We start from the raw sequence: 12,318 nt of genomic DNA on the forward strand, positions 1-12,318 counted from the left end.
TCATTACTTCACTGTTAAGAAAACTACGATCAGGGGTGCCTGGGTGGCTCAGTCATTAAGCGTCTGCCTTCAGCTCAGGTCATGATCCCAGGGTCCTTGGATCAAGCCCCGTATCGGGCTCCCTGCTTGGCGGGAAGCCTGCTTCTCCCTCTCCCACTCCCCCTGCTTGTGTTCCCTCCCTCACTGTGTCTCTCTCTGTCAAACAAATAAATAAAATCTTTAAAAAAAAAAAAGAAAACTACGATCAATATTTGGCCTTCTGACTCTATGTGCCCAGGAGAAATATGGACATAACAAGATATAAATGAGGCTAGGTAAGCTAATTAAATTTTAAAATCTTCAGTGGTTATTCTAAGAGATCCTACTTAATGATCTAGGCCATTAGAGTCCTTGGTCAGATTTTTAGACAGAAAAACAACTTGCCCTACAACCAAGATAACAAGTTAGACAGTATAGACTAGTGTATGGATTATCTAGGGCTTTGAGCATAGGCAGACATCTTTTTGAATGCATGAGCTCTGAAATATCATAACCGAAGCAAAATATTTTGAATATAAACAATGGGACTCTCAGGGAGGGTCTAAGCTCACTCCATTTCTCACATACAAATTTAATTACCACGGAATGTTTATGAGTGGTGTGTTTATATGTGATAATGGGAAACTAGGGGAGGTGGGGGATCTGAAAAGGGTATGGATTTGGGGGTAGAAGAGAGAGGAGGAGATGAGGGGTCGGGGAGACAACAAAAGAAGGTGTCCACAGAAAATGGCAGAGTGACCAATAGGACTGCTAAGAATAGCGAAGTCTAATACTCTGTTTTATGTTGTTTGCATTTATGCAAAAATATCCTTTCACTTTTCTAAATCCTTTAATAAAAGACTATTTCATAGGTAAAGCCTTAAGTAAATAGTTTTGGTAAAAATAAAGAAAAAGGTACTCCAACATGAATTCCACATTTGAATGGACACAAGGGTGAAAATAAAGGGGCAGCCACTTTCTGTAGAACCAGAAGTGGGGCAGGAATTCAAAACCCATGTCTCAGAAATTTTCAGAAACCTTTGGGTGGACTTCGGACTTTTCACAGAAACTCATGACTTTGTTAATAACATGTGTTAAGTAAAGCCATAAAGAAGTTTATTACTTACAGGTCCTAGAATAGGTACTTGGCGTGCCTCAAGGGACCATGTGGAAAGATCACAGCAGTGCAGGCGAAGGGAATCCTGGGTGTTACTTTTTCTCCCATATTTGCTATCTCTATCTTTCCACTATACTTAACTGGGATATTTCTCAACTTTACCTTCAAACCCATCTATGGAGTTTTCCATACTTTTTCCTAAGAAATCTTTTTTTTTTCTCTAAATATTCCTTTTGTTGGGGGCGGAAGGGGTTGTTAAAAAGAAAATCCAGCTGAGTAAGTGCATAAAGAGCTAATTGGCTTTATTAAATGATTCATGAATGATTCATGAACTAGATGGGTAGCATCCCACCTAGTTGAGGAACTCTCAGGAGTTGTACAAAATGGAAGGTTTTTATAGGAAGGAGGGTGGAGCAAGAAGTTATTAGCAAAAGAAAAGAAAGGATTATTTCAGGCAAGGTCACCTTTCCTTAGGGGAAAGGACAGCAGGTCTTTTTTTTTTATTATTCTTATGTTAATCCCCATACATTACATCATTAGTTCTAGATGAAGTGTTCCATGATTCATTGTTTGTGCATAACACCCAGTGCTCCATGCAGAATGTGCCCTCCTCAATACCCACCACCAGGCTAATCCATCCTCCCACCCCCCTCCCCTCTAGAACCCTCAGTTTGTTTTTCAGAGTCCATCGTCTCTCATGGTTCGTCCACCCCTCCTATTTCCCCCGCTACATTCTTCCCCTCCCGCTACCTTCTTCTTTTTTTTTTTTTTTTGACAGCAGGTCTTATTAGGTAGATTACCTCATCTTCTTTAGGGGGTATGGAGAGAGCACCTGTGATAGATTCCTCATAGATGCTGATCAGAAAATTCCTGACTGACCAATTAAGACTACATTTTGGGGGAGGTTAAAACTGCAATTAGGTATTAAGCTCAAATTGGGTGACTTGACTTAAGTGACACCATTTTGGGCCTGTGATTTTCTTTTTAACATAGTACAACACTCTGTTCTACATTTTTGAATGCAGCATCTTATCTCTATGAGAGCACTAAAGTTATTCTGTTGAAGATTTCTTTCCCTGCATTGTCTCTTTTTTTTCCCCACTTCTCATTTCTTTAGTTAGGTCTCTATCTATCATCTTACAGGTTTTCCTCAGATACCTAGTGACCCTGCATTGTCCACCTTTCAGCAGATGAGGTCATCAAGGGATGTGTGCTGTAACAACACCTACATGTAAGGAGCCATCTAAGTCACGATACAACTCCACTTTCTATGTAGATGGTTACATAACATACATGATATCTCCAGGCACCCAGGCCCCAGGAATCCATAGATTACAGGTTTGTTTACCATAAGCAATCCTAGAAAACCAGGTACATCCTTCTAAAAGCATTCCAAGGATAAGACTCTCCCACTAGCAATACCATTAGTTTGTTTGCTAGGAGGTCTGCATTAAATGTTCATAAAAATATTTGACTGGCTCGCCCTTTTTCTTTCCTGGTGTGTCTCCCAAGTAATGAAGAGAATGAATTACAGACCTATTGCTTAGCCAATTACTTTGCTGCATTTATAGTGTGCTGGGATATCTTATTTAATCACAGAGAGAACTATAAGGTGTTGGTATTACTATCCCCATTTAATAAACAAGGATGTGATACCCAGCACCTAAATTGTTTCCCCAAGGTCATGATATCTGGTAAAATCAGGAGGCCCTCACAGGGCTAACCTCAAGTTCTCCTCCCCATTGTGATCCCAAGGATAAGGTCCCCTAGCCAGACAATCCTCCTTATCATGGGGACCAGGCATAGTTTCTGCTTTTCTCTGAGTAGCAGGTTCCAGTTCTTCACCAGCCTGAGGAAATTATTCAAAAGGACAGTCACATCCTCCCAGAGGAACGAGAGGTCACCTGACCTTCTTGTTACTTCAAAGCCTGTATCCCTTAGCCCCTACTTGTTCACTCTGTTCCCAAGTTCCAACCCCTATGTGGTCCTGCATGGCATGCAGTGTCCTCTTCCCCTATGCTATGAGTATAACTATTAAACTGTTGTCAATCTCATAAATAACTGAAGAGTTATAGATTTACACCATACAATAAATGATCATTCTGAGTAGAAAGAGCATTCAAACTACACACTAAGTGCTCCAGGTCCAAATTCCTTAGTCCCTATTTGCGACACATATTTCACATAAATCTAGCCTATAATATCCCACTTTTCCTACTGACCTGCTGACTGGTGGCCTCATGCATCTTTCAGGCCACTGCAAACTGCCTAATAAACTAAGTGGCTGCCAGGAGCTTTGAATACTTTTCCCACAATGACCACAGACCGTAAGGAGTGAGCTGTCCCTAGTTACTTGGGACTGAGCACCCTTGATTATATAATTGATTAGTCTGCATACTGTCCTTGAAAGGGAGAAGTTGGTTACATGGCATCAGAAAAAGAACAGGGAAAATGAGATGGGTCACTGGTTAGCTTCCATGTTTAATCATGTTTCAAGTGAGAACTACACATGCATCTCACACACTATTAGATGAGAACATTCACAAACTAGAAATACAAGACTGAGGATTCCATTCTGGCTTATGTTAATCCTTCTAGTAATATTTCTTCAGAAAATGAAAAATCTGGGTCAAATATGAAATCGGATGGGATACTGGGACAACAGGTATAAACAGGAGGTATGAACCAGGATGTTTCGTCATTCAGATTCCTGTTTGCCAGAGCAAAAAACAGAAGACTCTGGAAAATATTAGTGGCTTATCTTCAAAAATACCAGGGGTGGGGCGCCTGGGTGGCTCAGTCGTTAAGCGTCTGCCTTCGGCTCAGGTCATGATCCCAGGGTCCTGGAATCGAGTCCCACATTGGGCTCCCTGCTCGGCGGGAAGCCTGCTTCTCCCTCTCCCACTCCCCCTGCTTGTGTTCCCTCTGTTGCTGTGTCTCTTCTCGGTCAAATAAATAAATAAAATTAAAAAAAAAAACAAAAACAAAAACAAAAATACCAGGGGTTGATACCTGTTCTTCCCAGAATATCGTCATTACTAGAATAAATCAATACGGGCTTTGGTGCCTGTAGGTAGTTATTAACCGAGTAAATGGTTTATTTTTAATTCCATCAGCAAATATAATCATGGGTGGAAACCCATAAGGCTTACAGTGTTGAAAGCAGTTCATAGCAATAGGGAACTCTGTAGCAACCAGGCTTTAGTACAAACTGCCTTGCCACTTTGGCCTCATGTCACAAAAGACACAATACTTGAAGTGTGTGTGGCAGATAGAGATGCCTTATGAAGCTTGGGCAGACCAGATAGTAGAATGGCAATGCGAACTCCTAGAGTTTAAAAGTTGAATCAACTACGCTCCATTTGATAAGCAGTTTGTGCCCTGGTGGAGATTGACTGCTTGACCACGGATACCATGAAAGTATGAGACCTTAGCTGGTCTTATGAAGGGGCTATTTTGAGTTGTATAGCAGAATTCCACTCTTAAACAAAAATGGTTATATACATCAGTAGGTCTGGAAGGAACAAGTAAATTGATGAGCAGGTGGCTCAGATTCCCATGGCACTTGGTTCTCTATTGCTTTGCTGCCTCTACCTCAACACACTTAAGGACCATTGAGGAGTTCCACTTAACAGAAGAGGAAAAACCTTGGGCCTTCTCTACACTTGAGTGTCCACAACATGTAACTAGCCATCCCCACTGTGGTACAGCACTAAAAAAACAGTGGGTGCCTGGGTGGCTCAGTGGTTAAGCATCTGACTTCAGCTCAGGTCATGATTTCAGGGCCCTGGGATCAAGCCCCACAACAGCTCCCCACTCAACAGGGAGTCTATTTGTCCCTCTGCACTCCCTGACCCTGCTTGTGTGCACTCTTGCTCTCTCTTTAATAAATAAATAAAATATTAAAAAAATAGTAGTGACACAAAAGGACAAACATTATACGATTCCATTCACGTGAGGTACCTAGAACAGTCAAATTTGGAGAGGCTGAAAGTAGAACAGTGGTTACCAGGGCCTGGGAGGCTGAGGAAATGAGATTTATTGTTTAATGGGTATAAAGTTTCAGTTAGGGATGCTGAAAAATTTCTGGAGACAGATGGGGGTGATGGTTGCACAACAATGTGAATGTACTTAATGTCACAGATTACCCTTAACAATGATTAAAGTGGTAGATTTTGTGTTAAGTATATTTTTACCACAATGAAAAAAAAAATAGCAGAAGAAAATTCTCCCAATGGGTAGAACTTTGGTTAATATGACTAATGGCCTTACTCATGAATCTGCACTGATCTATGGATAATGCCTAAAATAGTTGGTCAGAGATCTGAAAAATTTAAAACTAGAAGACTGATAACAAGGATATCAGTATGGACCTCTTAGAATTAGAAGCCTGTGAATATATGTAGCCTATGCTCCCCAGAGGCATCCAGTGCAGAGGATGCCCTTAATAATCAGGTGGACACCTTGGAGAATTGGACCCATTCTCTAGTCATCAGGTGCCTCTTTCTACAACCACATCTGTGCTTCTATAATGGAACCATATATGTAGAGATGATGGTAGCAGAGATGGAGGCCATGCAGGAGTGGAATAATACAAACATCTCTTCTCTTCTTAGATTTGATCTGATTACCACCACTGCTGATTGTCCTGTGTGCCAAGAGCAGAGGTCCCGTGAGTCCCCATACAGCATAATTCCCTAGCTGGTCCCTCCTGTTGGCTAAGTGGGGAAAAGTTGTTTGTATTGGATCCTTTTTTCCCAGTCACAGTTATTTGTTCTCATTGGAACAGATCCTTATTCTAGATATGATATTGTCTTCCTTGCCTACTTTGCTTCTACTACCATGACTACCATGGTCTCCTAGAATGCCTCATCCTTTGCCATAGAATCATGCATTACATTATCTAGAACCAAGAAACTGATTTTGCAGCAAAGGCAGTAGGACAGTGTAGATGTGCCCTTGAGTTTTACTATATGCCTCTTTATCCAGAAGCAGGTGGCTTGATAAAAATGTGAGGTCACTAGCTGGTGACAATACCTTGAGAGGTTAGGGCATTTACCCAGGATACAGATGTGTCTTAAACTATCAGCCAATATATGGTGTCATTTCTCTCATAGACAGAATACACTGTCTAAAAACCAAGGAGCGGAAGTGGGAATGACCTCCTTTCCATTACACATAATAACCCGCCTACCAAAGTTCTGCATACCATCCCCTCAACCTTTAGATAAGTGAACTGAGAGGTTTGGGTGCGCAAAGGACATACTTTCACCAGTAAACACACAGGCATGTGCTAGTAACTTGGAAGCAAAGATTGCTCTCTAACAGACAGATGAGAAGGTCACTGTACGGGCTGGTGATTGGTCCTGATTACCAAGGGAAAATTGTGTTGTTGCTACATAATAAGGCATGAATGATTATGTCCAGATCCCAGAGAACTCCCATGTCCAATGACAACAGTCAGTGAGAAACCATGGCAAACTAATTAAGATAGATCCTTAGTATGCATGAAAGTTTGGGCCCCTCCCACCAGTTAAAAAAAAAAAAAAGTCATGCAGGCCAAGATGCTCAGAGAATGGAAGGGGGGAGCATTGCCATGATTATCAAATAAGGCCTCATGACCAGTTATGGAAATGTGTCTCTAGCATCCATATTTTCTAATTACTTACTTCTCCCCTTTTCCTTTTATGTGAAACAGCACTTATGTGAAAATAACCATTGATGGTGGTTAATATTACAGTTTAGCTCCAAATGAGAATACCATTGAATCGACATACAAAAACTGATAGGACTTTGGGTTTCCCCTGTTTTGTTTTGAATTCTCTTCCTCCAAATGAAAGAAAAGAATAGATGGACTGTGTGGTCGTTTTCCAACTGTCTCTCCAGCTCCATTTTCTGCCCTTCTCTGACCAACTCTGCACCATGACAGGATGACTTCTAAGGACCCTGGCATCTGTTCTCCTTTGCCCTGCAGCTATCAAATGGTTCAGCCAATAGGAGGCATAATGAGGAATCTGAAGGGCCAAAGGAGAGAGATTTTGGGGTATTTCTTCCCCACTCCCTTCCTACCAGATAAGTGGCAGCAATTTTGTTCCTCTACGTATGGACGATGCTCCTTTCAGGCAACCTCTTTCATGGCCATGGCTCTTGCTGAGTTTTGGTAACACCTAACCTCCCCTCCTACCTTCAGTCCTCAGAGTTGTGATGGCTTCCTACTGTTGACAGTCCCAAGACCTCTACCATTTCTTATTGGTTCTCTCAACCCTACCTACATCTCTATACGTGGTCCTTTTATTAAACTTTCTTCTATTAAACCTACTTATTCTTTAGGGCAAATTTTGAAGTATTTGCTATTAAGCAAGAAAATGCACAGATTTTAAGTGTACAGTTTAGTGAGATTTAATGAATATATACACTCATGTGACCACCATCGTCATCAAGATATAGACCATTCCCATGAGGTCAGAAGTTCCTTTGTGTTCCTGCCCTGTCAAAGGCAACCACAGTATTTACTGTTACCCCAGATTAGTTTTGCCCCTCTTGAGCTTCATATGAATGGAATCATAAACTCTTTTGTGTAAGGCTTATTTCACTCAGCAACCACATTATTGAGTATATCAGTATTTCATTCTTTTGATTGCTAAATAGCATTCCATTGTGTGACTATGACACAGTTTGTTTTTCTAGTCATCTGTTGATGATGCTTGGGTTGCTTCCAACTTTAACTATTGTGACTAAAGCTGCTGTGAAATTTGTGTACAAATCTTTTTGTGGAGATAAGTTTTATTTCTTTTGGATATACATCTAGAGGTGGAATTCTTTGTCATAGGAGAGCTGTATATTTAACTGTATAGGAAAATGCCAAACAGTTTTCTAAATCAGGGGTACCAAACCTTTGGAGCATGCCATCTCCCCAAATTAGGACAGGCCAAGACAGATCTGAAAAAAGTCAAATTTTAAAATGTTAGGATTAGACAGTAATGGTCAACTGACTATTCTAAACACATTAGTGGCACAGCTCCTGAGGGAGTCTGTCAGTAGCTCCTGTAGGTGCCTCCTGGCCACTCCCCTCCATTCTCAGCAATAACCTAAGGAGTAAGACTTCTGGTAACCTAAGGAGTGAGACTTCACATGTCTGAGCTGGAGGGGACCTTTTAAAGCCTGATTATTGCTGCTCAGAGCTCTGGGCCCCAGAGCATTTTTATTTTAAAAGCATAGTTTTGTGTTTTGTTTTTTTTTTAAGGGAGAGGGTGGGGCAGGGGCAGAGCGAGAGAGAGAGAGAGAGAGAGAGAGAGAGAGAGAATATCTTAAGAAGGCTCCATGCTCAGCACAGAGCCCAAGGCAGGGCTCAATCTCACAACCCTGAGATCATAACCTGAACTGAAATGAGAAGTCTGACACTTAACGGATTGAGTCACCCAGGAGCCCCTAAAAGCAAAGTTTTATTTCACAAAGGAATTAATCACTAATAATAGCCTTGTTGACATTTAGAACAAGGAGAGGAGATATCTTTTCAGTACACTTCAAAAATTATAGGAGCTGAAAAATGACACCTGTAGTAAATCAGATGTGGGTTCAAATTCCAGTTTTTACCTTAAAAAAGAAAGTAGGTAGTCTTTCGATGTCTGTGTCCTAGTTCATTGTCTTGGGGACAAGCATCTGTTCCTTTTAGCACCAATTACTTGTTCATCTTCCTTAAATATCTGTCTTATTTAAGGTTGAGCATTTTTTTGGACAGATTGGAGCCTCACGCAGGGTCAGGCACACTGTGGGCCCTCCCTACATATCTGTTGGCCAGTACGTGAAGGTGGAAGGGACTTGTACACTGTACAGTGTCACGGGTGCCCCAGTTACAATACTGATCTTTATTACACCACGCGCGAAAAATGCAAATCCTCCTTCCCTCACTGAATGATGTTAATGTTATGAACAGGACAGGGGGTGAGCGGGAAAAAGGAACCAATCCAGAGGTGGCCACTTTATTTTTATTTTTTATTTTTTTTAAAGATTTTGTTTATTTGACAGAGAGAGACACAGTGAGAGCAGGAACACAAGCAGGGGGAGTGGGAAAGGGAGAAGCAGGCCTCCCGCGGAGCAGGGAGCCCGATGCGGGGCTCCATCCCAGGACCCTGGGATCATGACCTGAGCCGAAGGCAGACGCCCAACGACTGAGCCACCCAGGCGCCCCAGAGGTGGCCACTTTAGAATGTGGATTCCCAGCCCAGACCAACAGAATCCGAATTTTAGGCCCTCTCCTGGTCAAGGAAGCCCTGATTTGGAAGGTGTGAAAATGGTGACAACCACGCCCGCGCTGTCGGTGCTGAGAAATGTTAGGGCGTACCTTGAAAAGTCGTGAAGGAAGCGTCTCGAAGATGCTCCTTTCTGAGGGACTTTCAAGCTACGCTTTTAGGAGGAGTCTCGCTGTTCCGTGCGTTTCACTCCTTAGAGTGAGGTTGGCAAGTTAGATTCTTCTTTTTCATAAACATGTTCCTGCTCTGTGGGAGGACGCCAACTGCAAAGTCAAGAGGCAGAGGACAGAATTAGGCATTCGGTTTTGAATGGTCCTCCCGGAGGGCCCGGCCTCTCAGACTGCGTCACCCTTTCGCCGAGGGTCCCCCAAGCAGGCGGGGGTTCCCTGCAGCCGGCTCTCCCCGCCTCCCCGCGCCCTCATCCTCCGCCCCGGCGGCGCCCCGGGAGCTCGGCGTCCGGCGCAGCCTCTTTTGGTACCGAGGCCTCCAGGTGCCCCGCGCGAAGGCGGAGCCGGGTCCAGCCGCCTCCCCTGCGCCTCGGACGAGACCCTCGGGAGCTCGGGAGCCCCAGCGCGGCGGCTCCGGGCGCCCGGCCTCCCCGAGCTGTGCGCGCTCCTCCCAGCGGCGCCTGGGGCGCGAAACCCACGGAGCAGAGCGCAGCGCGCACGGCCGAGTGGCGCACGAGGGGCAGTGGCCGCGCAGCCGCGCCCGCCGCCGGAGCCCGCGCTCGAGCCCGCCGCGCGGGGACGCCCGGACCATGGCTGCAGAGGGACGCGGCCTCCGCGCCCAGCTCTGGGCGGCGGCGCTGTTCCTGCTCGGTCTGCCGCGCCTCTCCGTGCGGGCGGATGGTGAGTGTGCGCGGGGTGCCGGGGGTGGCGCGTGGGGTCCAGGTGGGGAAAGCGACGCTCGCTGGGGTGCTCCCTCCCGCAAGCCTGGCGGGGAACGACGCGAGCGGCGCCCGGGCGACCCCGCATCCCTCTCCTGACCCACCGGGTCTCCGCTCGCCCCAGCGCCCCCCACCCCAACCCCGGCCCGTGAACCCTTCCTCCAAGCACCGCAGAAAGCCTGTGCGATGGTCCGGGAGCCTGCCGCTAGCTTTCCGAAGATCTTCATGAGAGGTCTTTACAGTGAAGTCACGTCTAGGGTGCCCTAGAACCTCTTCTGCCGAGATACAACTTTCCACGTGTATTAAACGTACTCCTGGTGGCAAGGCGGAGAAGACTCCCTCGGTAGTTTGGCTTGGTCCAAGAATATTTGAAAGATGAGTGGAAATCAACTAGATAAAGGGGAGAGGAGAGTGTCTTGTCGGGTAGGAAATATCATGTGTAAAGGCCCTGTGAATGGCAGGGAAAATGGGATAAATGATAAACTGGCTGGAGCCGGGATTGCAAGGTGAGGATGTCGTTTGACACAAAGCTGAAGTAGATAAGGAAGAGATTATTGCAGGTTATGAGAATCGATCTGCTTTGTTTGTTTGTTTCTTGTTTCTTGAACCTCAATTCAGCTTTCAGTACTTCCCTTAAATTGGCAGGATCAGAGCCTTATATCGGCTAAGTTTCCAAAAGCTAATAAAGCTGTATTTTGATTTTGGAACAAAACCCCGTTGACTTGGTGAAGGAGGATCTGAAAGAAAACAAGCCAGCAGTTCTCACATCCATGAGCAGTTTCTAGAAAATCCAAGCTTGGGACAAATTAAATTGTTGAAGGAGAAAAACCCTCGCCTGATTTGGGATGCTTTGTGTATTTTTAAATGTCATTGATTTTTAGTAAGCAATATCGGGTGAAATGAGAAGACCCGACAAAAAGAAGCATGGTGGTTAAGGAAAGGAGTAAAGTAAGAAAAAACTTCCAGATATTATCTTAGAATTTTTGGTACTTTTTGTCCTAAGTGCCAGCTTGAAAAACTCTTTGCTCCTAATTAAGGATGAATGCCTTACTTCTTCATATCCTCAGAGTGTTAGAGGAGAAAACAGTTTTAACTTTGAAGGCTCCTCATGATAACTGTTCATGTTTTAAAAATTGAGATGTAATTCACATAAAATTTACCATTTAAAAATTTAATTTCAATGGTTTTTAGCATATTCACTATGTTGTTCAGCCATCACCACGATCTAACTCCTGAAAATGTCTATCCCCTGAAATGAAATCCCATACCTATTAGCAGTCAATCCCTTGTTCATTTTTTACTGTAGCATTTTTTTTGCCTGACATTGAGTCATGAAAATTAGCTGATTTTAAAGAATGCAAGTAGAATAAATTGGAGCTAGTATTAACTTTTGGAACAATGTATACTATTGTACCAACTTAATTCATTTTAAAGAAATATCTCTGCAATCCAGGAGGCTTTAGAGTTTCACCCTATCGTTACTGCTTAAACGGAATGCCAAGTGGATATGGATCAATATTTTGCCCCTATCTGGCTTGAGGTGGGTCATAGAAAAATGGAGCAGAAATATCACTGGAGAAGGAGAGAGTAACTGCAGCATGAGAGCTTGTTTTCTTGTTGCCCCTTGCCAGAAATGCTCCGTTTCTCCCTTCTCCTTTCTTTCCTTCTCCCCCCTTCCCCAATTATGGGTACACTTGCTTTCTAGAAACTCCATTTGCTGAGTTCCAACTTTTATAATAGAACCATTGAAGAATTAGAACCTATATTACGAAAGGATTCTTTTCTTTACCAAATACATGTTTAACTACTACCACTTTCCACATTTAGTTATTTGTGTTCTGCAGTGATGGAAGGAAGAAGAAGAAAAGTTCAGCTAAACTGTGATGTGTTATAGACATTTGAAGAGAGACTTGGAGTTCTTTTTTTTTTTTTTATTCTTATGTTAATCCCCATACATTACATCATTAGTTCTAGATGAAGTGTTCCATGATTCATTGTTTGTGCATAACACCCAGTGCTCCATGCAAAACGTGCCCTCCTCAGTACCC

At 43.6% G+C, this 12,318-nt stretch overlaps 1 protein-coding gene across 1 annotated transcript in view; it reads left to right on the forward strand.

The window, feature by feature from the left end:
* The first annotated feature begins 10,137 nt into the window (after positions 1 to 10,137).
* The window catches only part of SUSD5 (sushi domain containing 5), a 60,754-nt gene continuing 58,573 nt past the window's right edge, over positions 10,138 to 12,318 (forward strand). Inside the window, exon 1 of the mRNA XM_081823906.1 lies at positions 10,138 to 10,232. Coding sequence (XP_081680032.1) covers positions 10,142 to 10,232 — 91 coding nt within the window. The 5' untranslated portion in view covers positions 10,138 to 10,141. The remainder of the gene's footprint in view (positions 10,233 to 12,318) is intronic.

The sequence above is a fragment of the Leptonychotes weddellii genome, chromosome 1 (assembly GCF_054177405.1).
Source record: "Leptonychotes weddellii isolate Sample4059 chromosome 1, ASM5417740v2, whole genome shotgun sequence".
NCBI classification, from domain to species: Eukaryota; Metazoa; Chordata; class Mammalia; order Carnivora; family Phocidae; genus Leptonychotes; species Leptonychotes weddellii.